General features: G+C 36.6%; 5 protein-coding genes across 7 annotated transcripts; 3 read left to right on the forward strand and 2 right to left on the reverse strand.

Moving 5' to 3' along the window:
- The first annotated feature begins 3,590 nt into the window (after positions 1–3,590).
- Positions 3,591–4,421, forward strand: LOC132252589 (alkane hydroxylase MAH1-like). The gene has a single exon (XM_059742739.1). The coding sequence runs from the start codon at positions 3,591–3,593 to the stop codon at positions 4,419–4,421; it is 831 nt and encodes a 276-aa protein (XP_059598722.1).
- A 610-nt stretch (positions 4,422–5,031) lies between these two features.
- LOC100256128 (transposon Tf2-1 polyprotein) lies at positions 5,032–9,827 on the forward strand. 3 transcript variants are annotated; one of them, XM_059742672.1, is made up of 2 exons: positions 5,032–6,708; positions 8,563–8,801. In XM_059742672.1, exon 1 carries the CDS (start codon positions 5,058–5,060, stop codon positions 6,705–6,707), a length of 1,650 nt encoding a protein of 549 aa, XP_059598655.1. In that variant the 5' UTR covers positions 5,032–5,057; the 3' UTR covers position 6,708; positions 8,563–8,801. The 3 variants fall into 3 exon arrangements, 1 of the variants encoding a protein (XP_059598655.1); XR_009467655.1 differs by lacking the exon at positions 5,032–6,708 and adding an exon at positions 7,016–7,565 and having other exon boundaries at positions 8,563–9,827; XR_009467656.1 differs by lacking the exons at positions 5,032–6,708; positions 8,563–8,801 and adding exons at positions 7,016–7,565; positions 8,990–9,827.
- Positions 9,828–17,259: 7,432 nt separating this feature from the next.
- On the reverse strand, positions 17,260–20,789 carry LOC100250975 (uncharacterized). The gene is made up of 2 exons (XM_002272597.4): positions 18,680–20,789; positions 17,260–17,646 (listed from the first exon to the last, which is right to left on the reverse strand). Exons 1-2 carry the CDS (start codon positions 20,603–20,605, stop codon positions 17,530–17,532), a joined length of 2,043 nt encoding a protein of 680 aa, XP_002272633.1. The 5' UTR covers positions 20,606–20,789; the 3' UTR covers positions 17,260–17,529.
- A 414-nt stretch (positions 20,790–21,203) lies between these two features.
- On the forward strand, positions 21,204–23,206 carry LOC100245833 (U-box domain-containing protein 6). The gene is made up of 2 exons (XM_002272635.4): positions 21,204–21,843; positions 22,108–23,206. The coding sequence occupies exons 1-2, from the start codon at positions 21,629–21,631 to the stop codon at positions 22,907–22,909; spliced, it is 1,017 nt and encodes a 338-aa protein (XP_002272671.1). The 5' UTR covers positions 21,204–21,628; the 3' UTR covers positions 22,910–23,206.
- Positions 23,207–23,808: 602 nt separating this feature from the next.
- On the reverse strand, positions 23,809–27,227 carry LOC100261102 (altered inheritance of mitochondria protein 32). Its single transcript, XM_002273374.3, has 5 exons — positions 26,746–27,227; positions 26,529–26,614; positions 25,697–26,002; positions 25,525–25,608; positions 23,809–24,383 (listed from the first exon to the last, which is right to left on the reverse strand). Exons 1-5 carry the CDS (start codon positions 27,121–27,123, stop codon positions 24,038–24,040), a joined length of 1,200 nt encoding a protein of 399 aa, XP_002273410.1. The 5' UTR covers positions 27,124–27,227; the 3' UTR covers positions 23,809–24,037.
- Between the last annotated feature and the right edge of the window lie 475 nt (positions 27,228–27,702).

The following is a 27,702-nucleotide window of genomic DNA, read 5'->3' on the forward strand; positions in this document are numbered from 1 at the left end:
CCAACCATTTTTATTTTATTTTATTTAAAAAAAAAAACAATGAGGCATGTTTAGTAATGGAATGTGGCCTCCTTTACCATTTTTAAAAAATAAATAAAATAAAAATAAAAATTTAAGACCTCCCTATACTTTGGATATGCTCTAACTGCTTTCTTGAAAAAATGAAATGAGTTTCCAACCATATTTTGAAACAATTACTTACAATATTTATTTATTACCTACTTCCTTCTTGAAACAATGGGTGAACCCTAACTATTTTTTCAGAATACCCTAAGTACCTACCTTCATCCAATGATGTAAATATCGATAATTACAGATATATTGGTACTTCTATTTTATGAATATAGCAGAGATATATTGAAGGATATTTTGACACAAAATATCGGTGAACCTAAAATTGATCAAAAAATTATAGAAATATAAGAAAAAAACTCTTAAAAATAAAATTAGAAGTATAATGGATATTTTAAAATTGTTTTATTCAAGAAATTGATATATGTATAATATAATTTATCATATTTGATAATAATATTGTATGTGCTAATAAAAAAAATATAAATTTCACAGGTATACATTTATTATTAAATTATATAAAATATTATTCGATAATAATATTATGATATTTGATTATAATATGTCTAATTCAAAAATATGTTTAATGTTAAAATTATAATTCATTTAATTCAGTTGTATTAAATGATATAAAATAAATAATGATATATGTATAATTTTTAATACTTAATTAATATATTAATGATATTAAAAACACTATGAAGAAAATTATCATGATAATTTTATATTTTTGATATTGAAATAGATGAAATTTTTTAATTTAATTATAAAATAATTATAATTAATTTGTTCTTTAAAACATTTTTTTTTAAATTATGTTTATATGATGCATTTTAGTTTATATATATTTGGCGCAGTTTATATACGAAGGAGCAAACTTGCCCCAATGGTTGGCTTAATGCAGGGCAAACCTTTTGGCTGGGGTTTGGGCCCCGCATTAACTCGTGTTGACTGCCCCAAAATATCACAAGATACGATAACTGTATTGACCCATATTGATTGCCCCAAAATATCACAAGATATTGGCCATAAATTGCCGAAAATCCCAAAAAATTGACCAAATTCACGATAAATTACCGTTAAAGTTTAATCACTGCCTCCATGAACTTTATGTAAGCCCTAACTACTTCCTTAAAAGAATGAAGTGAGCTTACAACCATTTTTTCATGCGGCCAAGTTTAATTTTGTACATATCTTTATTAATGGGACAAGTCCTCAACTACTTCTTTGGATCAATGGATTAAACCCCTAGGGATTGTAAATTCATATATATTGGTAAAAAAATTGGCGATATTTTTTTCTCAATGGGTCCAACCAGAGAGAAGACAAATAAAAATGAATCTTCAATGAATTGGTAATTAGTAGAAAAATCTCAATTTTTTTTTAAACAAATATGGATATCAAGCAATTTATCATATAACATGGAGTTTTTTTTTATTTTTATATTTATAAATGATCAAGGATGATATGAAAACTTATGGAGATGATGCGTCATGAAGACACAAAAGTCCTCTTTCCCATCTCTCTTTCATTCTAACAAAAAAAAAAAAACTTTATACATGTTAATCTTATTTAATTTTAACGGGCTTTCAATTTTAGCCACCAAACCAAGAACCCAAAATCAGTTCTAAAATGCTAGAATGTGGGGAGACTTGCTCCATTATCAAGATGCACCAAGTCCAATCTAGACTCCTCGAATCCTATTCTCTACTTGACTAGACTTATTTAGATTAGACCTTGTGTTATATATGAGTGCTACCTTTGAGAAGGTATAAGAAATTTTCTCTAATCACAAGTATTAGTCATAAGTATCATAGAGAGAACTTTTATTCTGTGTGTCACATTTACTAGGAATAAAGTAGAAAAGTGAGGTGGTGTTTATTTTTTTGATTTTTTGCTGAAAGTAATTTATTTTCAAAATTTAGGTTGTTTGTTTTTCTATTTTTTTATGACTTATTATAAAATTTTTATTAAATAGAAAAAAATCAAAATATATAGTTTTTTTTAAATAGAAAAAATAATATATTGATTTTTTTTTACTTTTTTAATACTTAATAAAAATAAAATACTAAAAAAACAAACAATTTAATATTTAACACTATTAAGCATTAAGGTTCTATTTAGAATTAAGTGAAAAAACAAACACACTTGAGTCTCCAACACATTCGGACATTTGTGTTCTATGGGCATCCGGGTGACTCAAAGATGTATTTAGAGATGGACATCTAACATCTAAATATTATAGCACAATGGCACATGGAGTGATGCAATTAAGAGACATGGACCTAGGATACAAAACATTGAGGCCCAAGAGCTTATATATCACAAGTTGAACACTAAGATCGTATTTGATAAAACTTGATAGTTATTACTTAACTATTTAAATTGATTTTAAATTAAATTATTTTTAAGTTGTTGATCTAAAACTTGTTATTTATGTTTTTACTTTAAGTATTAAGGTTATTTGGTAAAATTAACTTCAAATTTATTTTAAGTTATCAATTTGATATGTTTATCCTTATTAGTTATAATTAGTATTTGTCATCATTAATTTTAATTAATTCTAAGCTATAAATTTGTTCATTAAATATATATTCTTAAAGTATTGTATATATATAAGATAACCATAAAATATTTTAAATAAAACATTAGCCACAAATGTAGAGTCATGGTTGTTAAATATACTTTTATAAAATATGAGTAAATTAAACATAAATTTATTTTTAAATTTTAAGTTGTTATTTTAAATTATTTTATCAAACATGTTTAATATACTTAATAATTTAAATTAAATTATTAAGTCATTTTAAATCATTAATTAAGTTGATTTATCAAATACCATATAACATTCAATATAAGTGGAAACAATCTTTTTAATGATTCCTGGGTATATTTTTTCTGGGTCTTTATAGTTGGTGTGTCTGCCTTTTATATATATATATATGATTGTTACATGTAAACTTTTGAATGACCGCGGGAGGTTCGCAAGCTTTTTTTTGGCTAAATGCCAAATGGGAGGCGTGGTCTTGTTAGCATGGCCTTACCGGTGATCAGGTGATGGTAGTACTAGACGGGTTTCACTTCTCCGGTCATGGTGTGTCAGGTTGAGTTGCATCTTTCCTGGGGTGCTTTAAAACAGTTGAGACAGATTTGTTAAAAAGTCCGAGGTGTCGAGTCAGCAGGATTGGGACTTTACTGCCTATGAGACTGTCGTTCACGCCTCTTGGTAGTGCATTAAAGACAAACCTTGACTTTAGGAGTGCTAAGTAGCAATGAGTCCCATCATGCACTACGTGCTCAATACGAGATCCACTTGAGTTCCACCGACGTCTAGGGCTGTTTCCATCATGTTGAAAAGGTGGCGGAAGAGGCATGGATGTATAAGAGGAGCGAGGCCTTGGTGGGGTGAACTCACAATTACAGCTTCCGTCATGACAATTGGGTACCTAGAGTCATTTCTAGCATTTCTGTGCTTCCTCCTGCTTTGGCACTGGCGTCAGAGTAGGAACTTACCAATTATGAAATGGCCTCTTCTTGGGATGTTGCCAGGGCTTTTTTGCAACGTGCATCGCATACAACACTACGTCACCCAGCGGCTGAAACTATGTCCCACATTTGAGTTCAAAGGCCCTTGGTTTTCCAGCACCAACTTTGTCATCACCAGTGATCCTGCCAATGTCCACTACATGTTGAGCACAAACTTCTGTAATTTCCAGAAGGGGTCCAACTTCAAGAAGATCTTTGGTGATATTCTGGGAGATGGCATTTTCGCTTCCGAATCGGATTCATGGGCAACCCAAAGGAGATTGATTCATTCAGTGCTAAAAAATGGCCGGTTCCAGCAGCTCTTAGAGAAAACCACCCGGAAAAAGGTGGAAAAGGGGCTAATTCCAATCCTCGAGCATGTCTCCATGCTGGGATTAGAGGTGGATATGCAGGATTTGTTTAGCCGGTTCACCTTTGATAATACCTGCATACTGGTTCTAGGACTCGATCCTGGTATCCTTTCAATTGAACTTCGTGAAGAATCTTATGCAAAAGCGTTTAATGAGATAGAGGAGGCCGTACTTTACAGGCACGTCTTACCAGAAAGCTGTTGGAAGTTGCAGAAATGGCTTCAAATAGGAAAAGAGAAGAAGGCGAGCAGGGCGGTTAAGGTTCTTGAAGATTTTGTATTCCATTGTATCTCCTTGAAGCAAGAAACACTAAGGGGAAAAAGAACCCGAATAAAGGAAGACGAGGAAGGGAGCTTCGATTTTTTAACAGCTTATATGGAAAAGGATGGCGAACTGACTGGTGGGCTTGAAATTTCTGACAAGTTTCTAAGAGACACAGCAATCAATCTGTAATGACCGGGTATTTTATGCCACGTTAGCAATTTTAGTTTGAAAAGTCTTAATTTATGTGATGGTTGAAAAGTCAAAAAGAAAAGCGTTTGGAGAACACGTGTCAATTTCGGATTGGTTAATTTCGTTTTATTGCGTCGGTCAATTAAACGAGTTGAAATTTTATGCCATGTCAGCCTTAGGATAGAAAATTCTTAAGATTTTAGAAATTGGAAATTTACGAAAAACGAAAAAATGAAAAATAAATAAATTAAGATTAATTAGAATTAATTAAGAAAAAATTAATTAATTAATTAAATTAAATTGATGAATAATAATATTGAGAAAATTAGTTTTTATTTGGTGTTAATAAATAAAATTGTGTGTTAAAATGAAAAAAAAAATGAATGAAAAATGAATTGGAAATTAAATAAAACAATTAGAATAAAGAAAAGAAAAGAAAATAAAAGAAAAGAAATAATAACAATAATAATGGATTGGGCTTAGTTTTTGAGTTGGGCTTGGAGCAAGTGGAATGGTGGGTTTTTTTTTTTAAAAAGCCATGTGAAGTGGGCTAGGCTGTTAGTAAAAAGAAAAAAAAAAAAAAAAAAGGGAAAAGGGAGAGAACTGGCAGTAGCACGCACGCGGGAGAGGAGATGGATGGAGACATTGGAAGATTATGATTTTGCCCTTCATTACCATCCTGGGAAGGCGAATGTTGTAGCAGATGCTTTGAGTAGAAAGAGCTATGGCCAGTTGTCTAGCTTGGGGTTGAGAGAGTTTGAGATGCATGCAGTTATTGAGGACTTTGAGCTATGTCTTAGTCAGGAAGGACGTGGTCCATGCTTGTACAGCATATCAGCTAGACCAATGGTTATCCAAAGAATAGTGAAGGCCCAAGTTCATGATGAGTTTTTAGAAAAGGTTAAAGCCCAGTTGGTAGCAGGTGAGATAGATGAAAATTGGTCTATGTATGAAGATGGGAGTGTGAGGTTCAAAGGGAGATTGTGTGTGCCAAAAGATGTGGAGTTGAGAAATGAACTTCTAGCAGATGCTCATAGGGCGAAGTATACCATCCACCCTGGGAATACCAAGATGTATCAGGACTTAAAGAGACAGTTTTGGTGGAGTGGGATGAAGAGAGATATTGCTCAGTTTGTAGCTAACTGTCAGATTTGTCAGCAAGTGAAGGCTGAACACCAGAGGCCTGCAGGGTTGTTGCAACCTTTACCTATACCTGAGTGGAAGTGGGATAATATTACTATGGACTTTGTGATAGGGTTGCCAAGAACTAGAAGCAAGAAAAATGGAGTTTGGGTGATTGTGGACCGTCTTACTAAGTCAGCTCATTTTCTAGCCATGAAAACTACTGATTCCATGAACTCTTTGGCTGAGTTGTATATACAGGAGATTGTGAGATTGCATGGGATACCTGTATCTATAGTGTCTGACAGGGACCCTAAGTTTACTTCTCAGTTTTGGCAGAGTTTACAAAGGGCTTTGGGCACCCAACTGAATTTTAGCACCGCTTTTCACCCTCAGACAGATGGTCAATCAGAGAGAGTGATCCAGATCTTAGAAGACATGTTAAGGGCTTGTGTTTTGGATTTTGGAGGAAATTGGGCAGATTACTTACCTTTGGCAGAGTTTGCTTATAACAACAGTTACCAATCTAGTATTGGCATGGCACCTTATGAAGCACTTTATGGGAGACCTTGTAGATCGCCCTTGTGTTGGATAGAGATGGGTGAGAGTCGTTTATTGGGACCTGAGATTGTCCAAGAGACTACAGAGAAGATACAACTCATCAAGGAAAAACTTAAGACTGCCCAAGATAGACAGAAAAGTTATGCAGATAAAAGGAGAAGGCCCTTGGAGTTTGAGGAAGGGGATTGGGTGTTTGTAAAAGTGTCCTCTCGAAGAGGCATATTTCGATTTGGGAAGAAGGGGAAGTTAGCCCCTAGGTTTGTGGGACCATTTCAGATTGATAAGAGAGTTGGCCCAGTGGCATACAAGTTAATTTTACCTCAACAGTTGTCCCTTGTGCATGATGTTTTCCATGTGTCAATGCTAAGGAAGTGTACTCCAGATCCAACTTGGGTAGTGGACATGCAAGATGTTCAGATTAGTGAAGATACATCTTATGTGGAGGAACCTTTACGAATTCTGGAAGTTGGAGAGCATAGGTTCAGGAACAAGGTGATTCCTGCAGTCAAAGTGTGGTGGCAACACCATGGGATAGAAGAAGCCACTTGGGAACCTGAAGAAGAAATGAGACGACACTATCCGCAACTCTTCTACGAATTTTAAGGTAAGCTAGTTTAAATTTCGGGACGAAATTTCTTTTAGGGGGGTAGGATGTAATGACCGGGTATTTTATGCCACGTTAGCAATTTTAGTTTGAAAAGTCTTAATTTATGTGATGGTTGAAAAGTCAAAAAGAAAAGCGTTTGGAGAACACGTGTCAATTTCGGATTGGTTAATTTCGTTTTATTGCGTCGGTCAATTAAACGAGTTGAAATTTTATGCCATGTCAGCCTTAGGATAGAAAATTTTTAAGATTTTAGAAATTGGAAATTTACGAAAAACGAAAAATGAAAAATAAATAAATTAAGATTAATTAGAATTAATTAAAAAAAAATTAATTAATTAATTAAATTAAATTGATGAATAATAATATTGAGAAAATTAGTTTTTATTTGGTGTTAATAAATAAAATTGTGTGTTAAAATGAAAAAAAAAAATGAATGAAAAATGAATTGGAAATTAAATAAAACAATTAGAATAAAGAAAAGAAAAGAAAATAAAAGAAAAGAAATAATAACAATAATAATGGATTGGGCTTAGTTTTTGAGTTGGGCTTGGAGCAAGTGGAATGGTGGGTTTTTTTTTTTAAAAAGCCATGTGAAGTGGGCTGGGCTGTTAGTAAAAAGAAAAAAAAAAAAAAAAAGGGAAAAGGGAGAGAACTGGCAGTAGCACGCACGCGGGAGAGAGAAACAGAAAAGGGCACTGTGCAAATTAGGGCACTTGCCGGAATTTTGATCGGACGTTTGGACGGCCAAACGATCTCCGTTTCGGCCCAAATTCGGAGAAAATACTCTATTCGACTAGACGAACAAGCCTGCGGTGGCTGATTTTGTTTTTAATGGTCAAATTTTCAGATCTGAGGTAGGGGACCCTAACCCTAAAACTCAAATTTTTATGTTTTTCCCTTGAAAAAAAAATTGTAAATATTGTCACTATGAGTTAATTAGGAATTATGGATGTTGTGTGAATTTTTCTAGAATATTTGGAGTTTGTTTGGAATTTTTGGAATTTCGGGAAATTGATTTTGATTGATAATTAATTGTTTTGAAAGGTTAAAAATTATTAGATGGGTTGGAAAATTCCAAAATTTGGGTTAAATTTTAAATATAATGATTTGTGAATTTTTAGGCATTGGTTAGAATATTTTCGAAAATTTTAGGGTAAATAGTTAGTTAATTTTGGATATTAGAAATTATTATAATGGTTGAAAAATTTTGTAAGTGTGGTAAAATCTCAAGATTGTTGATATGCAATTTTTTTTAATATTTATTTGGGATATTATCGGAAATTGTAATGTGTGAAATTGTTTGATTGGATTATTGGGGAATGTTGAGATTGTTGAATTATTGAGGAATATTGGAATTGTGGCATTCATTGCATCATGGTTATGTGAAAAAAATAAATAAATAAATAAAATCATGAAGATTGTGAAAAGTGTATGAAATGGAAAAAAATGAAATAGAGATGAGAAGTGGAAGCCCGTGTGAGGCGAATTAAGAAGGGAGAGAGATCCCTAGGGTGAAAGACCCAAAAGTTTACCCCGGGAAGACTCCGAATGGGGAGTGTATTTGGGTGCGGACGCGTATCCTTCGGTGAAAGCCCGAGAACAATAGTGCATTGTATGACTGTGTGTCACACGTTCATGTGCATTCATGTAATTGTTGAATATTGTGAAATTGGGTATAAAATTATATATATTAAACTATGTGGTTTGATTGACACTGTTGAATTGTTCCTGTGGTGTTGAAGTGTTCTTTTCGTATTCTTTGAACTTAGTAATCCCTTTAACCCCTTGGGTGTTAGGCACCCTACTGAGCAATGTGGAAATGCTCACCCCTTCCTTGTTACACCTTTTTAGATGCAGATATCTCTCCTGAGGATCCACAGGTGGGACAGGGAGGATTTCAGGATGCTCCTGGAGCGGCCTAGTGGAGCGTGGCATTTATTTGTTATTGTGTTCCTTTTTGGATTTTGGGGATTTGTTTTAGCAATTATGACTCATGGATTTGCTATGAAACTTTATTTGATTAAGTTGTTAATTGTGAACTTTTATTTTGGACTATAATGAATATTTATTTAATCTTGTTGTTTTGAGTAGTTTTGGGATATTGTAATTTATGAGAATTCTAGTGAGATGTATATATAAAAAAAAAAATCCAGAGTGTTTTGGTTGACTGCCAACATGGAATAGGAGGAACCCTTAGGCTCAAACCTTTGACCTGGGGTCACGGGTCAAATTTTGGGTCGCCCGGAATTTGGGTCGTGACACAATCTCTTGGTTGCAGGGCAAGACACCGTAAGTGCAGCTTTGAGTTGGTTTTTCTGGCTCATTGCGACACACCCATTAGTAGAAAACAAGATTTGGGAAGAGATCAAAGCGAATTTGCGGGAGAAGGATGACGAGATCTGGTGGGCATTCAGTGCACAAGAAGTAAGTAAGTTGGTTTATCTCCATGCAGCTTTGTGTAAGACACTACGGTTGTTCCCACCAGTACCTTTTGAGCACAAAGCTCCCGTTAAAGCTGACATCCTTCCAAGCGGCCACAAAATTGATCCAGACACTAAAGTGCTATTCTCTCTGTATGCAATGGGGAGGATGGAAGACATATAGGGGCCAGATTGCTTAGAATTCAAACCTGAGAGGTGGATTTCAGAGAGAGAAGGAATCGTACATGTACCATCTCACAAATTCATAGCATTCAATGCAGGACCGAGAAGCTGTTTGGGTAAGGAGATGACTTTCACCCAAATGAAGATAGTTGCAATTGCCGTTATTTGTAACTATCATGTTCAACTGGTGGAAGGTCATCCTGTGTCCCCAAGTATCTCTGTCGCACTTCACATGAGACATGGCTTGAAGGTTAGGGTCAGTAAGAGACGCGTTTGATAAGAAGACTTAAGTTTACTCGGGGAGGTAAGAATGCTGGTGAAGATAGAAGACTTAACTTAAAGACTTAAGTTAGCAACGTATGGTTTGTGTTATTCATAAATAAATAAATGTCAATGACCTACTGGTCAACAGGGTTATGTTCTCTGAGATTTGTATGAGATTAGGATCTGTGTTACTTCATTTTGCCCTCTGGCAAAAACGTTTATGTAATGTAATAAAGCAAATTCAATGAATAGATAGAGTCAAGGGTACGACAGACAACGCCGCCTACACGCTTTTGTGAATGAATGCAGGGCTGGGCCACCTCCAAGGGCGTGAGCCGCATGGGGGGGGGGGGCGGCGGCGGCGGCGGCACGTACAGTTTTTAGGGGGAAACGTTTATGTAATGTAATAAAGCAAATTCAATGAATAGAGTCAAGGGTACGACAGCGCCGCCTGCACGCTTTGTGAATGAATGCAGGGCTGGGTCACCTCGAAGGGCGTGAGCCGCATGGGCGGCGGGGGGGAGACCCGCACGTACAGTTTTTAGGGGGATCTGGTAGAAAGACCGGCCGGCGCCCACCCGGCCAGAGGGACTGAGAAATTAAAAGAGTACAAAACTTTATCTTCAAGCTTTACCTTATTCTGATCATTCAAAGGGTGATCGAGGAGTCACTGAATGAAGTCTTCCGTTTCTTCTTTTTTGGGTACCTCAGATAAACCTGGGAAGCATAAAAAACAAGCATGGAGATGGGTGCCGTCCATTGACAAAAGTTCAAGTAAAACAAACATAAAAATAGAATATTAACAATGAGGTTTAACTAGAAGAACAGAAAAATACCACAGAAGTCAAGACAGAACTCAGACCAACCCCTGAGAAATTCATGGTTCATACATTACATCCATATGACCACATCCAAACTTTTAGTCCATAGTTTTCTCCAACTTTCCTTCTGTCCTTTGCTTTGTCAGTTCAGTAGCACTCCGTTCCATCACAATTGGACTCAATAACCCCCCATTGTCCAACGTTTTTCTGGCACTGGGATTTATAGAATGTTTAACCATATTGCTAGGGTGTAAGAGGAGAGAGATGTTAGAGGACTTTCAGGGTTTTGGGTTCAAAAGAAGCCACATAGTCCTCTTCAGCACAAGTTCAGGAGAGGAGTTTGTTCATTGTCTGAGCTGAAGGCTGGAATATTATATTATGTTACACAAGGAAGCAAACGATTTGTTGTCAAGACACCTAGGGAAATTCCTTTTCTGCGGGAGTAACATCATTTGGAGGAGCCATACAACCCCAAAATTTCAAAGACAATTATGCTCCCTGCAGAGGAAAGAACTACATTCATTGAATCTGTGGGACATCCGACTTTATAAGAAAATGGCTATCACAACCAGGTTGGACACCAGGGAGTAGAGTTCTCTTCAAACTACCATCCAATATGAATACTATTTGGTAGATGACAATAAAACATTTACATCATTATGGCCCTTTATTTTTTGGGGTTAGATCCACTGATCCTAGACCTTTATTACTCGAAACAAATGATCCTGTAGTGGACAATGGCAGAAATCTGTCATTTTCTTATATCAGCTTGTGTTTCAATGACGGGTAAGGCGGTCAAGTCGTATCGGCTGGCAATATGCCAGAGTCTTTTCTCCTCCGCATTCGCTCTGGCCTGTTAGGGAGGAAGCAAAAAGGTTGGGTAACCTGTTCAGGGAAGAGAGATGTTCATCTTCTTAGTCTTTCTTTTCTACAGCTTTCTTTCATAACAGAGCCGAGAATAACTCGTTCCGCAGACTTCTCGAGGCGATATTATATACTAAATACCAATAGATCGAAATCAATCCTTTCGGATGTGCTTTGAGGTGAGATGGGGCTCAAATCGATTATATCACCTCTAATTGATTTTAACGATATAAAATAATAATTGATTTTAAAAATATAAAATAATGATGGAATAAAATACACATTAACCTTTTACATAAACTTTTTTAGTCTTTATTGCACCTCTGTTCATACAACCATAATAATTCTAGTTTAACAATTTGAACTTTTCATTGTTTTAAATTTTTCTTTATAAATAATTGAAAATCAGTATTATTTTCTATTTTAAATTATAAATAAAGAAAAATTGCCTTGAAAAACTATTTTAAAAAATGCTTTCTAAAAAAATATGGTAATATGATTTTTATTTTTTATATTTTCTTTTTGAAAAAACATTTAATTAAAAAATAAAAACTATTTTTTAAAAATAAAAATTGAAAACCTTATTTAGTACTAATTTTTTATATGAAAATAAAAAAAAATTAAATTTCATTAATTGATTATCCATTTTTATTTTTTCCATTAGTTATTTTAATAATAAAATAAAACACTCATCTTATGCACTTTATTTAAGTCACACATGACAATTCAAATATTTATCCTACTAATGGTGTTTGAGGGAAAATTTTGTTTTTTCATCTTCCACTATTTTTTTAACCAAACCAATGAAAACATGGTTAACCTACCTATGGGCACACATTGAGTAGGAGGGCTATGAAATTTGCGTCACTATACAAGGTATTTACATTAAGTATATATGACAAATATACTAACTCTACAAGGATGTACAAGATTATCATTTGTGAAAGATTTTAAGTGATTCTGAAAAACTTGTTTGTTTATTCCTCTTAACCGATGATAAATGACATTCCTCACATACATTGGTTAAGCATATATTCATCTCATGCACTTTATCTAATAGGTACCTCACTTATGATGATTGTAGAACAAAATTATACAACAAATTTTATTTTATATATATATTTTTTTGTGAATTTTATTCAAATGAATCTATATTTAAAATTATAATCATATTTATCAAATATTTTACTAAGATTATCTTTAATTTTTTTAATATATTTATACTCATTTATTTAAAAAATGAAAAACTAATTTTTTTTGTAAACATGTTGAGAAAATAAATGTTAATTTTAAATGAGAAAAACACCCAAGAGAGGGGTGAATTGGGTTTTTTAAAATCTTTTTCAACACAACAAATTCAAACATAATAGAAACAAATATAAAGAGATAGAGTTAGACAAATTAAACTAAGATTTTATAGTGATTCGGTACTTCTTTGCTTACGTTCACTCTCCTCAAGTTCCTAACCAAGTAAGGGTTCCACTAACTTGAAGTTTCAACTAAGCTTCTAATCTCCTTTACACTGGGATTCCGCCTCCAATGGGCTCTTACACAATCTTTTCAAGATTCAACTCACTTGAAGACTTTAACACTTAATTTTACAAAAATGAATCCCTCAACCTAGGTCAATCATAGCTCAAATACAAATCAAAGTTAGGATGAATCACAAATGTGCACTAAAAGATATGTAAGTGAAGATTTAATGCACCAAGAAAGAAATGAGAGATTTTAAGGCAAGAACAAGTGGGTAGACAAATAAATGCAAGTGTTCTCTATGTCATAAATGAAGTGGAGCTCTCAATTTATAGGTCAGGAGCCAAGAAAAACAAAAAGCAGCCTCAACCGGTTGAGCTAAGGGTCGACCAGTTCACTAGTCGTTGGAGCATTTAATGTTTTGGCAGGTTACCGTTGCTTCAACAGGACCTCGACCAAGAAAAATGATACCTCGATCGGGAAGAGAAGACTACTAGAAGAGAGAGAGAGAATGTTTTTGCACTCCTTGACCGGACCTTGACTGGGCAAAGGAAACCAGTCGACTAGTACCCTAGCTGGTTGAGCCGGTTGGCCCAGTGCCTCCACTGGTTCAACATTTGGGCCTCGAAACCTTTTTTTTTTTATGTTCTTTTCTCTTCTAACACTTAGGCAAGGTCTTTAGGTAAATTAATATGTCAATTTTGAAACATTTTGCCTAAGGTACATTTGATAAAACTCAGGTTTTAATGAAACTTTAACTTTAAAGAATAAATTGAGTTTTCCAAATATGCATGAAATGGTATGTAAAACCTAAGTGTACCCATGCATTTATCTTACATTTGTTTCCTATGATTAAAGGTCTTCCAAACGTCTTGATCTTGTATCCATTAGGTCATTTGATGAATTTCCAAATTAATACCTAAGATTCTTTACAATTCAAACCAATTAGTAATTTAACCATGGTTTGTTATCATTAAAACCTGATTAGGAGAACTCTTGGGCAAATACATGTTCTGTTACCTTTCAAGTAAAAAATTAAATAAGTTTGAAAGTCAATAAAAAAAATTAAATACCACTTTCACTAAAAATTTAAAAAAATTTATATAACATATTTTATTTAAAATTTAATTTTTAAAGTTTCACTAAAAAATTGTATTGACAATTTTCTTACTATGAGTCAAAATACTTTGCATTAGTTTATCTAGATAAGAAAAATTATTAATATAATCTTAAAACTTCATATCTTAGTTATTTTTTCAATAAATTTATCTTTTAAAAAATATTAAAATAAAAACATTAAAAATTTAAAAGCTAAGAGGATATATATATATATAATAAGAGTGAAGTAATAGTCAAATTTTTTTTAATATTTTAAAATATGGTTAATGTGGAAAATATAAAAAATGATTAAAAATAAGAAAATTATAAATGAAAGGGTATTATAAATTTAAAATAAAAAATGAAAATTAAACTAAAAGATAAATACAAAAAGATAAAAAAAATATTTGGATGAAAAATCCTAAGAATTTTTTCATTGCTTATAATAAGAATAAAGAGATTCAATATCTTTAAAAATGAAAAAAAGAAATGGGTAATACTTAATAAGAATCGAAAAGGGAAAAAAAATATAAAAAAATTGAAATTTACACTCACTATGGGCTTATGTAGGGGTTAAGGGTATTTTAGGAATTAATGAAGGATAATATCCTTCAACTTAATTTTATATTTTATTCGGGTTTTGGACTTAAATGCGCATGATATACGGATCTTTGGTCAATTTTAGGACCATCTCACCTCAAAACACAATTGTCCCAAAAAAACTATCATATCAACATTCTTGTTTTAAAGTCTCCGTACAACGACTAGTTTTTGATAGTGTCATCTGAATTCCCCATGTATATTACATGAGACCTACTTTGATGTCCACCTTCATTTAATGGGATTTGAATTGTTTTCATGATGATCATGTAGCACAAGTGGAGGCATTAAAGGGGGCCATGGTGAGGTGAAGCTCCGATGATTGAAGTTGGATATGTAGAGATGCTATTAGCATTTCTATGCTTTGTCCTTTAGCATTAGCAACAAAGCAGGAACTTGCCAATTATCAAATGGCCTCTCATAGGGATGTTGTCAGGGCTTCATTGCATTGCAAATCTCATGCATGACTACAGCACCCAATAGCAGAAGCCGGTGACTGAAACAAAGCGACACATTTGAGTTTAAAGGCCCTTCATTTGCTCACACCAGTGGATCCTTCCACTATCGACTACATGCCAAGTTCAAAAAGTTTTTGGTGTTTTGGGAGATGGCATTTTCATTTCCAAACTGGATTCATGGGGTAACGCAATAGAGAATGGGTCAGTCATTGATCAAACACAACAAGTTTGAGAAACTCTTGGTTTATTTTTGGTTCCTGAAAATTACTAAGGAAAAAAAAAAATAGTAAGAAAAATGATTTTTTCATATTTGGTTTCATCATGGAAAAATACAAAAAAAATAAATAAATTAAATATAATTAAAATTCGTTAGAAATTTATATATTTTAAAAATATTTAATCTTTATATAAAAAGAAAAAATAAGTGAAATGGGTTTGAAGTAGCATATAAAAATAATTAACTGATTTTAAATCTATTTTTCATTTTTCTTCTACTTTTCTCTCAAATTTCCTAAGAACCAAACATAGCCTTAAAGAAAACAAACCAGGAAAATGTAGAAAAAGGGCTAATCCCAGTCCTTCAGCATGTTTCCATATTGAGAAAAAAGGATGTGCAAGATTAGTTTCAGTGGCTTGCCTTTGATAGGATATGCACATGTGTCTATTCGGTCCTGACATACTTTCAATTGAATTTCATGAAGAACCTTGAGCGAAGGTGTTCGGTGACATAGAGGAGGTCCTTTATAGGTGCATTGTGCCAGAGTGCTACTCGAAGTTGGAGATACGGCTTCCAATAGGAGAAGAGAAGAAGATGAATAAAGTTTGTGAGATTTTCGATCATTTAATAGGACAGTGCATCTCCATGAAGCAAGAAACACTGAAGAGAAGAACCCCAGTGAAGAGACCAGGAAGAGGAGGCCATCAACTTATTAACAGCTTATGGAAGAAGAGGGTGATGAACTGATGGGTGGAAACGAAATTTCTGTTGAGTTTCTAGGAGACACAGTAGTGAATCTCTTGGCTGCTTGGAAAAAGTGCACAAGTGAAGGTATCAGTTGGTTCTTTTGGCTCATTGCCACAAACTCGTTAGTAGGAAACAAGATTTGGAAAGAGATCAAAACCAATTTGTAAGGGAAATGTGACAAGAAATGGCTGACTATCAGTGAAGAAGAGCTAAGTAAACTGGTTTATCCCCATGGAGCTTTGTTTGAGACATTGCGGCTGCTGCTGACAGCATCAATCCAGACATGGAGGCTTTATTGTCTCTGTATGCAATGGGGAGAAAGGGAAGAGACATGGGGCCAAGCAAGAGAAATCGATTTCAGAGCAAGGGGGAATCATACATATCCCATCTTACAAGTTCATAGCCTTTAATGCAGGACCAAGAAGTTGCTTCAGCAAGAAGACGACTTTCTTTCAAATGAAAATAGTTGCAACAGCCATTATTCGTAACCATCATATTCAAGTGGTGGAAGGTCATCCTGTGTCCCCAAGTAATTCCATTATTCTTCACAAGTGTTTGATGAAGAAGAGTAAAGTTCGCCAGGGAAGGTGACATTGCAGCTAAAGATTCGAGTATTCTGAGTTGTGTAGCATGAGATGTATGATAATGAATATTATAAGTAAATAAAAGTCAATCACATGCTTATCTAATGGAATCAAGGTGCTTTCTGTCGGATTTGTATAAGGTTGGTAGTTATGTAGCTCTGTTTTGCCTTTGGTAAAACTTTTCTACAAATTCAGTTTATTGAGCCTGGCATCTCAAATCAAATTCACATGCTTTAACCCTATGGCATGGTGTCACCTCCAAACAGAATAGTGTTCCCCATACAGGAATATTGATAATTGCCATAGCATCATACCTTTCGCTGCTGATTTGGGCCATTTGGCTAAATATTCTGGTGCAGAAACTTACAATTTTCTCTAAGTTCTGGGACATTAAAAGGGATAACCAGAATAAGAGCCGGAAATCCAGCAAATAGTTAATTTCATGGGCAGAGTCGGTCCTCATAGAATGAAATGGAGCTTTCACTTATGCTTAACAACAGGGTATATTTCGTGCATTCTCTGTTTTATGTTTTTCCTATAGGTTTCAACAGCATGCTTTTAAGCTTAAGCCTTTTCCTTGACATTAAATTTCATTTGTCTTCATTGTGTTTTTTTGCTTCCAGATACAGAACCAAACAAATTTATTTTCTTCAATCGCCTATCAGCGGCTACTAAGTGTGTTAAAAGCACAACAATATGATACTTCAGATTTTTTCACCCAAAGTTGAAGATTAAATGTTACATGATGCCTAGAAAAGTGCATTTTGTGCTATACCCTCAACTCCATGTTTCCCATGATATGCATGCAGAAGCCACTCATACAGCTCAAAGCACTGATTAAATTAACCAAAGAGACAGTAAAATATAACAGGGAAAGCAATGTAGAAGTAATGGTGTGCAGGGCTCAGATTGAGAACAATTGCAAAGATCACAAGCTTAGATGACAGAATAATGAAATGTCAAGCTGGATCTGTCAAGACTATGAAAAAAAAAGCATAAATAATAAGCTAAATTAACAAATAACTATCACATGCAAGAAAAGGAACCAGAAGTACTCTTCCACAAATTCAAGACAGACCAAATTCTTCATCATAAAGTTGGGTTGCTAGATTGATTTGTTGGCAGATCAGAGGCTAGGACGAATTCCACATACAAATTTTTCAAGGCGATCATCACTGTCATCAATAAAGGACCCATGATTGCTCCCTGTAAATGGAACATAAAAAACCCATCAATGGAAAATGGTGCACAAGCTTCAACCATTCAAGCAAAAGAAGGTTCCTGAAGAGCAAGTACATAATTCCCAGTCTCAAAGAACATGCAAATATAAAAGCTTTTGTTTTATTTTATTTTATTGGTTATGAGCATTTTCCTAGGGAAATACATGATAAGTGAGTGTCAAAAGCATCCAATTAAAGGTTGATTTTTTTATTTTTTGAAACATGAAATCCTATAATTTCATTCTATGACACTTGAAGGTAACCCCCCTAGCCCAGTTTGCCCACTGCAAGAAGCTGATCTCAGACTGTGAAGGACAAGAGGTTTATACTTTATATTATATGGGATGAAAATTGATGAATGCTAAATACAAATGTGGGCATTATAAAGCTGTAAATATTGATCATGCTTTGATGGATCAGACACAAAATATTGTATATTACCTCACAACCATGTCCTCCATCTAGACCTCCCTAAGAAAGGTATTGCTTTTATGAAGCCAAACAACCTATGGCATCATCCTTTGGTAAAACAGCACCTTTCTCACCCATGGCAGTATCTCAGCCATCAATTCTCAACCATTACGAGTTCAATGAATCTAAGACATCTAATTTTTCTACATTTTCAATTGCATACAGTGGTTATCAAGGACTAAAATTTGACAATAAATCTTTTGCTGTTGCTAATTGATGAATCTGCCTCTTCTGATTATCAAACAATATTTAGATCCTTATTTAATCAATAAAGTATATCTTTTAGGCCATCCATTTCACATTTAACTTCACTAAAAAGTAGTTGAGGGTTAATCATCCACCTTATTCCAATGCCCATTAGTCTTTGGATAGACTAAGAGCAGAGCCAGTGACGGTTCTTTGAAGAAAGGTATAAAATGCAAGCACACACCCAAAGGATGTGGTTTCCTATAAGCAATGAACCAATTCAAATTGTATGGGAAATTATTAGTGTATTTAGTTTGGATCACAGAAGTACAAAGCACAGCACAATAGGGTGGAGAGATTACTTCCAAAACAGAGGGGAAAAGAGCAATGCCACCAAGTATGCTAAGCCCTGTCAAGTATGCATTCTGCCCGGGTATCTCATCTTGGATAGCAGTTGTGCCATAATCCAAAAGTATGAGATGGATTGCTGTCAAAGAAATAGCTTCAATATATTTTGCTTCCATAGCCAGCTGTGCTGCTGCTGGTATTGATGATAGCCAAGCAGGGGTTATGGGCAAAACCGAGCTCATAACAGCAAGGAAGGTAGACATGTACAGGAAATGAATGCAGTAGAATCTAAACAAAAGATATGTGAAACACCCTTGAAACAATGCAACCTTAGCAGAAGCCAACAGAACACTACTAACAGCATTATCAAGAACTTGGGCACATCGATCCCGGGTAGATTTTGAAAGAGGCAACATACCCAGAACATGGTCCATAACACCCCCAGAATCTGTAGTGATTAGATAATATAAAAGCCAGAGAAACACCATCAGCTGGGAAATGAAATTCAACAACTCTGCTGCCCCAGAAACAATCAAAACCGCCATTGAGAATAACATGTTGGCACCTCCAGTTAAAACCATAGTACCACTAGCGAGTACCTGTTTCGAGACATCTAAACTCTGAAGAAGAAATGCTTTCGTCTTCTCCATCAAGTCCTCCCAAGCAATCACCGACACGAATTCCCTGAACACACCATCGATATCCCTATAAATCACTTTCCACTCTCTGTTCCATACCCCTGACTGAATTAAAGACAGCTTCTCGGACAAGGGCCCGTACCGAACTTCTTCAGGAACACTAGAACCATGGGGACTCCTCAAAGGTCTAATGATAAAACGCCGCACACCATCAACGAACTCAGTCACATTGTAATATGAAGCTAAAGAATCGATATTTTCGGACACAGTTGCATAAAATTTTTCTGTATAAGTATCTATCAATTCTGGAACTTGATTCTCATCCATCCACCTTTTGAGTCCAATTCTCTCCGCATAATTGCTTTCCTCCAAATGGGCCTTCAGCGAAATGACTGCGTCTTTCCCCTCAATCCCAATCTTATAAGAAAACAACACAAGTCCAAATAGTGACCCAATAATCATGAAGGTGATGAGTCCAACTGCAGCAATTATCTTCAATTTCTCACGCATTCTTGAAGTAATATACCGGCTGATTTTACTCCACATGGATCTATTTTCATTGGAAAAACTTCTATTGCCGCGCCGAACAGATGAAATTGAAGAGAGAGTCCGAGCGACTCCATAGGTGAATAGATTTCCACGACCAGTGACGTACACCAAAAAGCAAGGTATGGCAATGGCAGGAACAGAGGCTAGGCCAATGCGTTCGTGGACAATGACAAAGAGGCCGAAGGAGACGAGCCATTCCATGAGCTTGAAGAACCCGACCTTCCCATTACGGCGGCGAGGCGGGGAGCGGTTGCGGAAGAGGCGAAGGAGGGCGGCCTGGGAGTCGATGAGAGAGCCGGTTGTGGCGCGGAGGACGGCAATGGGAATGGCCATGAAAGTCTCGAAGAGGCCCAGATTGAGAGGGTGAGACCAGAAGGACACAAGGGCCCTCTGGACCTCGCGTAAGGGCACGGAACAGAGGATTGCCCATTGAATTGGGCGCCAGTAGCCTTGTAGAAGCTTCGCCAACCCAAAGAGAAGAGCCAGAGAGAGAACCAACCCTGCATGCGACATGGCCACGTAGATTGCCAGACGCACCTGAGGGTCCTTGGACGATGCCGTCCTTGTCTTTCCTCCTCCGCTTCGGCTTCTGCTTTTGCTTCTTCTCCTTCTCCTTTCATTCTGTTGCTGTTCTTCTTCCCCCCCTTCATCATCATCATCCTCTTGCTCTGGTTCTGGCACGCTGTGTTTTCCGCTTTTGCTGATACGGTGTCGTTTCGTTTCCAGAGAACATTTTGGATGCGTCTCCGACATTTTGGTGGGGGGTTTTCATGTCAAGATTGACTCTGTTTTCAGTGTGATTTAGGAACGACGAATTTACGCCACTCAGAGACAGATCCGGTGCTCCAATGGAATTTTTGGAAACACTTTTGTTTTTGTGTTTTGGCAACAAGCAAAGTATTTCTCAAAACGGTTTTGTTGGTGATCGAATCCAAACTTGGGTTGGCCTTATTGCCTTGGTAAAAAAAACCATAAATACACGTCATTACTTCATTCCCTTTTAACCAATTAAATCCTTTGAAAATACCCGCCACAAACAAACAACAGTGAGTTTCCGTACTAAAAGTTGACATCCATCAATCTAAACATTTTTCTAAATATGCCATTTAGAAAAAGAGAAAGAGAGGGAGAGGGAGGAAAAGCAGAGGGTGGCATGGGAATCACCTTCTCCACATGAATCATGATGATCAAAATATAAGCAGCATTTTCCATAAAGATCTTGCCGCCGTATAACGGCGAAAGCAAAGTGGATAGATTCCATAAGATAATGAATAATGAATAATGAAGCCCTGTAAAACCGTTCGCTCACTCCGAGGATTTTTTCCTATATTTGACCCATCATCATCTCCACGCTTCCCCAGACTCTATACATTGTTTAATGTCACAAGCTCATGTGTGTGAGCGAAAGGGATAATGGGACTGTCTTCATCGGCAACATTAACCATCCCGAAATCAACCATTTAAGGTAATGTTTTCTGATATATGCTCTGTTTGCCCCAAGAAAATCTGTGGGTGAAACAATGTGAAAACTTACTATAAAGCTGACGGCGTTTGCTTCTTTAAAAGGAAAGTTAAAGATTCATCAATAGGAATCTGATTTCATTACCAATTCAGACATTCAAAAAGGCTGCAGAGAATAGGAAGTTGCTTCTAACCGAAACAATGCATACCCCAAAAGGCCTGTAACAATTGCATATTTAAGTCATCAGCATATGGTTTAACTGCTTCATCACAAGAGAGAGGAGAGAGAGACAGAGAGACAGAGAGAAAGCTTCAATGGAGGAGGAAGTGGTGGATGCTCTGCTGAATGGCGATAGAGAAACTCAGATTAGAGCAGCCACTGATCTGGGTGGATTGATTGGTAGGCAGAGGCACAAGTTGGCTGAGAAAGGAGTGGTTCCTCCTCTGCTTTCCATGCTTCATTCTCAAGATTTTGAGGCTGTTGAGGCTGCTCTCTTTGCTCTCCTCAGACTCGCCTCTGGAAGTGAAAGGTTAGTTCACCGATTCATCCATTGTCGTTGCAAACTTAGTATTGATAATGGGGTGATTAGATGAGTTCTGGGTTTTCTTGAAATCCCAAATTCCATACTTACCTGTGATAAAAGGAAAAAAGTTTCTGCGTGGACCATTTTTTGGATTGAAAAGAACTGTTATAATAATTGGTACCATGAAACATTGTCTCTGTGATTGATTAGTCATTATTCTATCATCGAGGAAGGCTTTGTTCTCATATGTAACGGTAACTGACTCTGCAGGAACAAAGTTCGCATTGCAAAGGCTGGGGCCATACCAGTGTTGTTAAGCCTCCTCCAATGCCAAAGTGAGGTGCTGATGGATCTCGCCATGGCTGCACTCTTGATCCTCTCTTCTTGCAGAGCAAACAAGCTAGTGATTGCTGCTTCTGGGGCTATTCAAATTCTAGTTGAAATGCTCAGTGGAGACAACACCGGAGGCGATAACAATGGTAGCAGCATGAGTATGCAGGCCAAACTCGATGCCATATCCACATTCCAAAACCTCTCAACTTGCCATGAGATCATTCCATTAGTTGTGTCTTCAGGTGCTGTGTTTTCGCTGCTTCAACTACTCTGTGGCTGTGACAAATCATCGGAGTTGGTCCAGAAGGTGATATCGCTGCTAGAAACGATGGCCTCCTGGTCAGAGATTGCAGTTGAGGAAGTGGCTGGGACGGGTGGTGCGATTCAGGCACTGGTTGAGACAGTAGAGGAGGGGAGTCCACAGTGCCAAGAGCATGCTGTGGGAATTCTGCTGCTCATATGCAAGAGCTGCAGAGAGAAATACAGAGGATTGATTTTGAGGGAAGGAATCATGCCAGGGCTGCTTCAGTTGAGTGTACACGGCACGTGGAGGGCTAAGGACATGGCTCAAGACTTGTTGCTTCTTCTGAGGGAATGCCCAAACTATGGTTCAAGAAAGAAACAATTGAAGAATGAGCATTTGGAGCAGATTATGAAAGAGATCGATGCAGAAGGAGAGGAAGTTGCTGGGACAGCATTGAGGATGGTGGAGGAGATGATTGCCAAGCTCAATGTATGATTCTTTAGTTGCTGCTCTTCAAAATTATACAAGTTTTGGCGTAGGTAGCTAGCTTATAGGCTCACTCTCTGTGTATATAAGATTGGTTTTCGGCTCCTTTCCCTAGTTGTAGGACTTTGATCTCTTATTTTGTTGATCGAGTCTTTTTCATTAACATCTGGCCAAGTCCATGAGGCGTCCATTTTTATTGTAATATGATGTTATTTGCCTCATTGGCAGTCCATGTAATGGAAAAAAATGGGAAGCACACTGCCACTTGGAAATTCTCAGTAAATTAAAGGAGGTTGGACCTGCACCATGTAAAAAGCTCTACATATACCATGATTAGAAATTTCAGGACAATCACAGATCACAAGCATCAGCTCCCATTTGGGATTCTTATTTTTGGAGGACCCCAAAGCATAAAAGCCTAATGGTCCAGCACGCTTAACAACAGAGAAGGCTGAGAGGGCACTTTCTGCAGCAATGAGGCTGGGCTGCCTCCTCTCACATGCTGAGCTTGGCTTTTTAGTGGATGTGGATAGCGTGTAAATAGTTTCTTCTTCCCCCCATGTGTAGGAACAAATGGCCTCTTCTTGATTTATATATGCCACCGATCACCATCATCCTGGCTGCCAGTGCTTTTCTTTGCTGTTCTTATTACGCTAGTATTCTTCATAATGTCCATGCCTATATTATGCCTGAGGTTCAGCAGGATCTATGAATTCTATCACATAACCCGCTTAAAGAGCAACGGATTTTTATGAAAACGATGTCCCTGTTAACCAGGATGCAAGTCATCCAATTGTAGTTCCCCACATTGTACCCCCATTCAAATTTCTATCAACTAAGCTACTTAGTATCAGCAACATCAGAAACAATCTGACCAATGCATTTATGGCAGTAATTGAAGCACGTGATAAAACACAAAGATTGAAAAATATTTTAAGTTATGCCTAAGTAGAACTCACAGGGAAATGGAAATGCTTCATCTTTCAAATCGACTTTACCCTAACATAGTATCATCTTTCTCCTTCTAAAGTAGTGTATGGAGGATTATTCAATCAGTGTAATTTCATCTCTCCTCTACAAAAAACGAGGGTATAACACACCCAGAAGCAAACACAACTACAAAATGGATACCATTTTTCAGCCTGACCTCCTATAAAGGCTATAAGCCACAGCAACAGTTGCCACTGCTCCAACTACAGCAATGGTGGCAAACACATCACCTTGTTCCCATGTTCCCATCCAGTGGGAAAGCTTGGTCAATACCTTCTTTCCTTGCTCCTCTGATGTGCACTTATCCACCAAAGTTGCATCTCTGCAACAAGACACTCCATCAGCTCCCTGGCAACAGCCTGCCACACTTTCTTTATTGCCCAGACTGGGGCTGTCTTCTTGATGCTTCTTTTTCCTCTTCTGATCTTTTCCATTTGGCAGCTTCTGTTCATCCACCTTCTCACCTTCCTCAGTAGATGAACCCATTTGGCCCCTGCAGTTGATTATTGTTAATTATATGCTCCTTCGGGATAAAATCTGGGCGAAATGATAAGCACTAATCCTACATAGCAACTGTAAAGAAAAAGATAAAAGAGTATATTTCTTACGAGCAAAGATGACCAGGAATACCTAAAGACTCATGTATCACTTCTTGAAGGTAAAGACACAAGGCTCAAACAAAATGAAGAATTGTATGGTAATAAGTAAGATCACTGTGGCTGCCCATCTAGGAAAGTGCATGGATAAATCCAATTCTCAGGAAGAAAAAAAGGAAGTTTCCACTTCTGTATTTCACAATCATGTTACTTCCCAGTCTACGGAGGAACATTTTTCACCAGGCAGATAAAATTAAAGCATTTAATTCTGCACTCACATCCCATAGTACAAATCCCCTAGGCTATGTTTGGCTCCTGGAAAATACTAAGAAAAGAAAAGCAAAATGTTAAGAAAAATTATTTTTTTCATATTTGGTTACCATGAAAATATGAAAGACAATCAAATATAATTAAAATTAGTTAGCAACTTATCTTCCTTCACTTTTTTTTTTTACGTTATTTTTCCTCTCAATTTTCTAAAACCAAAACGTAGGGTTAGTCCAGTGATTAACATGTCAAATTCAGTAAGAGAAAACTGAGCTACATACATGCACAAAGAGAAATAAAAAGACATAGTTTAACATTGAAACAGGAATATTTAAATCTTCAATTACATTTAACAAAAGCATCCAGCTAGACTCGTTTCAAAAGCTGTTGTAAACAAAATAAACTAGATTAATTCCAATCAAAAGATTCAGGAGAGAGAGTAATACACCCACAATTTATCTCGACATTGCGAATGTTCATTACATAACTGACAAATTGCACTCCTCAAATATGTATTCTCATACCATTCTTAAGGGGGTATTTTAGATAAAATCACACACACACACACACACACATATATATATATATATATCATTTCCTGGTGAAAAGCTTCATCACATAAATACTCAATTAAACATCAACAAGGTTCATCACATTTAGCAGACACAAGGAATCATTCCACTGCTATATTATCATTAATAAAAGTATCAACAAATCATTCAAAAGAAAATGTACATGAAGAGAGCCTATGCATAACACAAAGATACAAACCTCCAAATTCGTTCTATGATCTCCCCCTTCCCAATGTGCTGATCAAGCAATTCAGGAACGTCATTTGGAGTCACATAACCATACCTGTAAATGAAGAAAACTATTTACTGCTACTAGTGATCCAATTAAATCAGTTTTTCATATTGGAATGCAATTAACATTTGTATCATACCAATGGCCCATAATTTTTCCCTCTGGATTTGGACTGTAAATTATCAAGTTTCCAGCATATTTGTGGCCCCCAACATGAGAACAAGGGGTTACAAAAACTTGATCCCCCAGCCCTCGCAAGTCAATCTCCTCTTTGAGCTTTTGAATAAGTACTGGTCCACAAACACCACATCTCTTATCCCGGCTACCATGAGCACACACAAATATGTGGGAACCAGTCAACACCTCTTGCATTCCAGAGGCCCAGGGTTTGCCATTCACAATCACATCATCAACAAAACTATCCACATCTGAATCTTTCAAACTCCTTCATTCAAGAAATGCACAAAAAAAAAAAAAACAAAAAATTCCAGAGTCAATGAAAATGCTAATTTCAACAACCGAAACCCTAATATCTAACCATCTACAAGACAAAGGTAACAACCTGGAGTAAACTACAGCACATTGCCACTATTCCTGTAATTTCGTTTTTTTTTTCCACATCTAATCTGTTAGTACATTAGCTTGGTTAGATTAAATGGGCATGTTTGTGGATGGTTTTTCACGTCGAGCAATTGGAATTGGAATTCTTAATATATTGATTAACTGTTTAATTAATTTAAGAATTTAGGCTGATCGGATCAAACATGGGTTCATGCCTACTGGTTCCACGACTATAAGATCATGAAAATTATAATACCCCAAGCCCACCAAAGAAAAATTAAAAAAAATAAAGCCCTACTAATGGAAGCATTTCACTAGTTCTACCGACTTTCAAGGAGAATCAGCATATTTTCATACTCAACATAGAAAGAAAGTTTCAAGGAATAAAACACAAATTCTACTAAATTTACTTGTATTTGATCATTTCCGGAAAAATCAGAACATCTCCATCCGAAAACTCAGTCCCATCGCGTCCCTCGCATATCGTGAACTTGGTCTGTCCAAAACAAAAGAAAAAGGCAAAAGCAACGATTCAACAAAACTCATCAGATCCAAACTCAACACATACATCGCAGAAAGAAACACCAGAATTAACCAACCGACCAGAGTTCTTCATATGAAACCGACCTTGACAGCAATGTCATTCTTGCGAGACTTGAGAGCCGAGGAGAAAAGCTTCGGAAGCAGATCGGAATCAGAGCCCTCGACGCGAGGAAGCCAATCTTCGGGGCTCTTGAAGCAGAGAAACACGTGGCGGTCGTAAGCATCGACAGTGCCGGCGATGGAGGCTTTGTACATTTCCTCTCGCTGGAAGCCATACTTGAAGTCCTCATCAGACTCGCCGGAGAAGGACGAGGGATTGTCTACAGCTTCGGCCATGGAGAAAACTAGGGTTTTGAGAGGGAAATGAGAGCCGAATCGATGGAGTCTCGGCTGCAGAGAGGTGAAGGAGAAATAATGTTGCGCGACAAAAATCAGAGTGCCCCTACGGTGCCCAATGCGCATACCTTTTGTCTCCTGCTCAACCGATCAAGATTTTCAATACCATTCAACAATCATATGAGCGCAGAAAGCGTTTGCCAACACGCGCTGTTATGTTCCTCCGTTAAAATAAGGGTATTTTTTAATCAATAATTGAATTGAAATCACGCAAAAGAATCCGTGACTTGCACGTCAGGAGGTGGAGGAGAACTGGGAGCGCGTGAGGTATAAGGTCCAAAACCGGTGCAAGATACGAGAAATGGTAGGGTAACAGAGACCACGTGATAGAAAGTTGTTGAGACTGGAAAGTTTGGCGGTATACTTAATTCTAAATGGGCCTTGAGATTAATACACCTAACGAAGCAGTGACTTGATCACTATTTTCTTGACCCGTTAATGATTGGTTATTGTGCACAAAAAAAATGGCATCAAAGAGTGAGCGAGTATAAGAATTTAAAAGACGCGGGCGAGTAGCCTTAGCATGTGGCGTGTCCCATGTTGCGGTTGCTGACGTAATCTCTTACGAAATTGCTTGTAGCCTTAAGCGGAAATTTAAAGGCGCATAAATTAGACCCACGGTTCCTCGTTTGAATCAATCAAATA

The sequence above is a fragment of the Vitis vinifera genome, chromosome 14, assembly GCF_030704535.1.
Source record: "Vitis vinifera cultivar Pinot Noir 40024 chromosome 14, ASM3070453v1".
Classification (NCBI taxonomy): Eukaryota; Viridiplantae; Streptophyta; class Magnoliopsida; order Vitales; family Vitaceae; genus Vitis; species Vitis vinifera.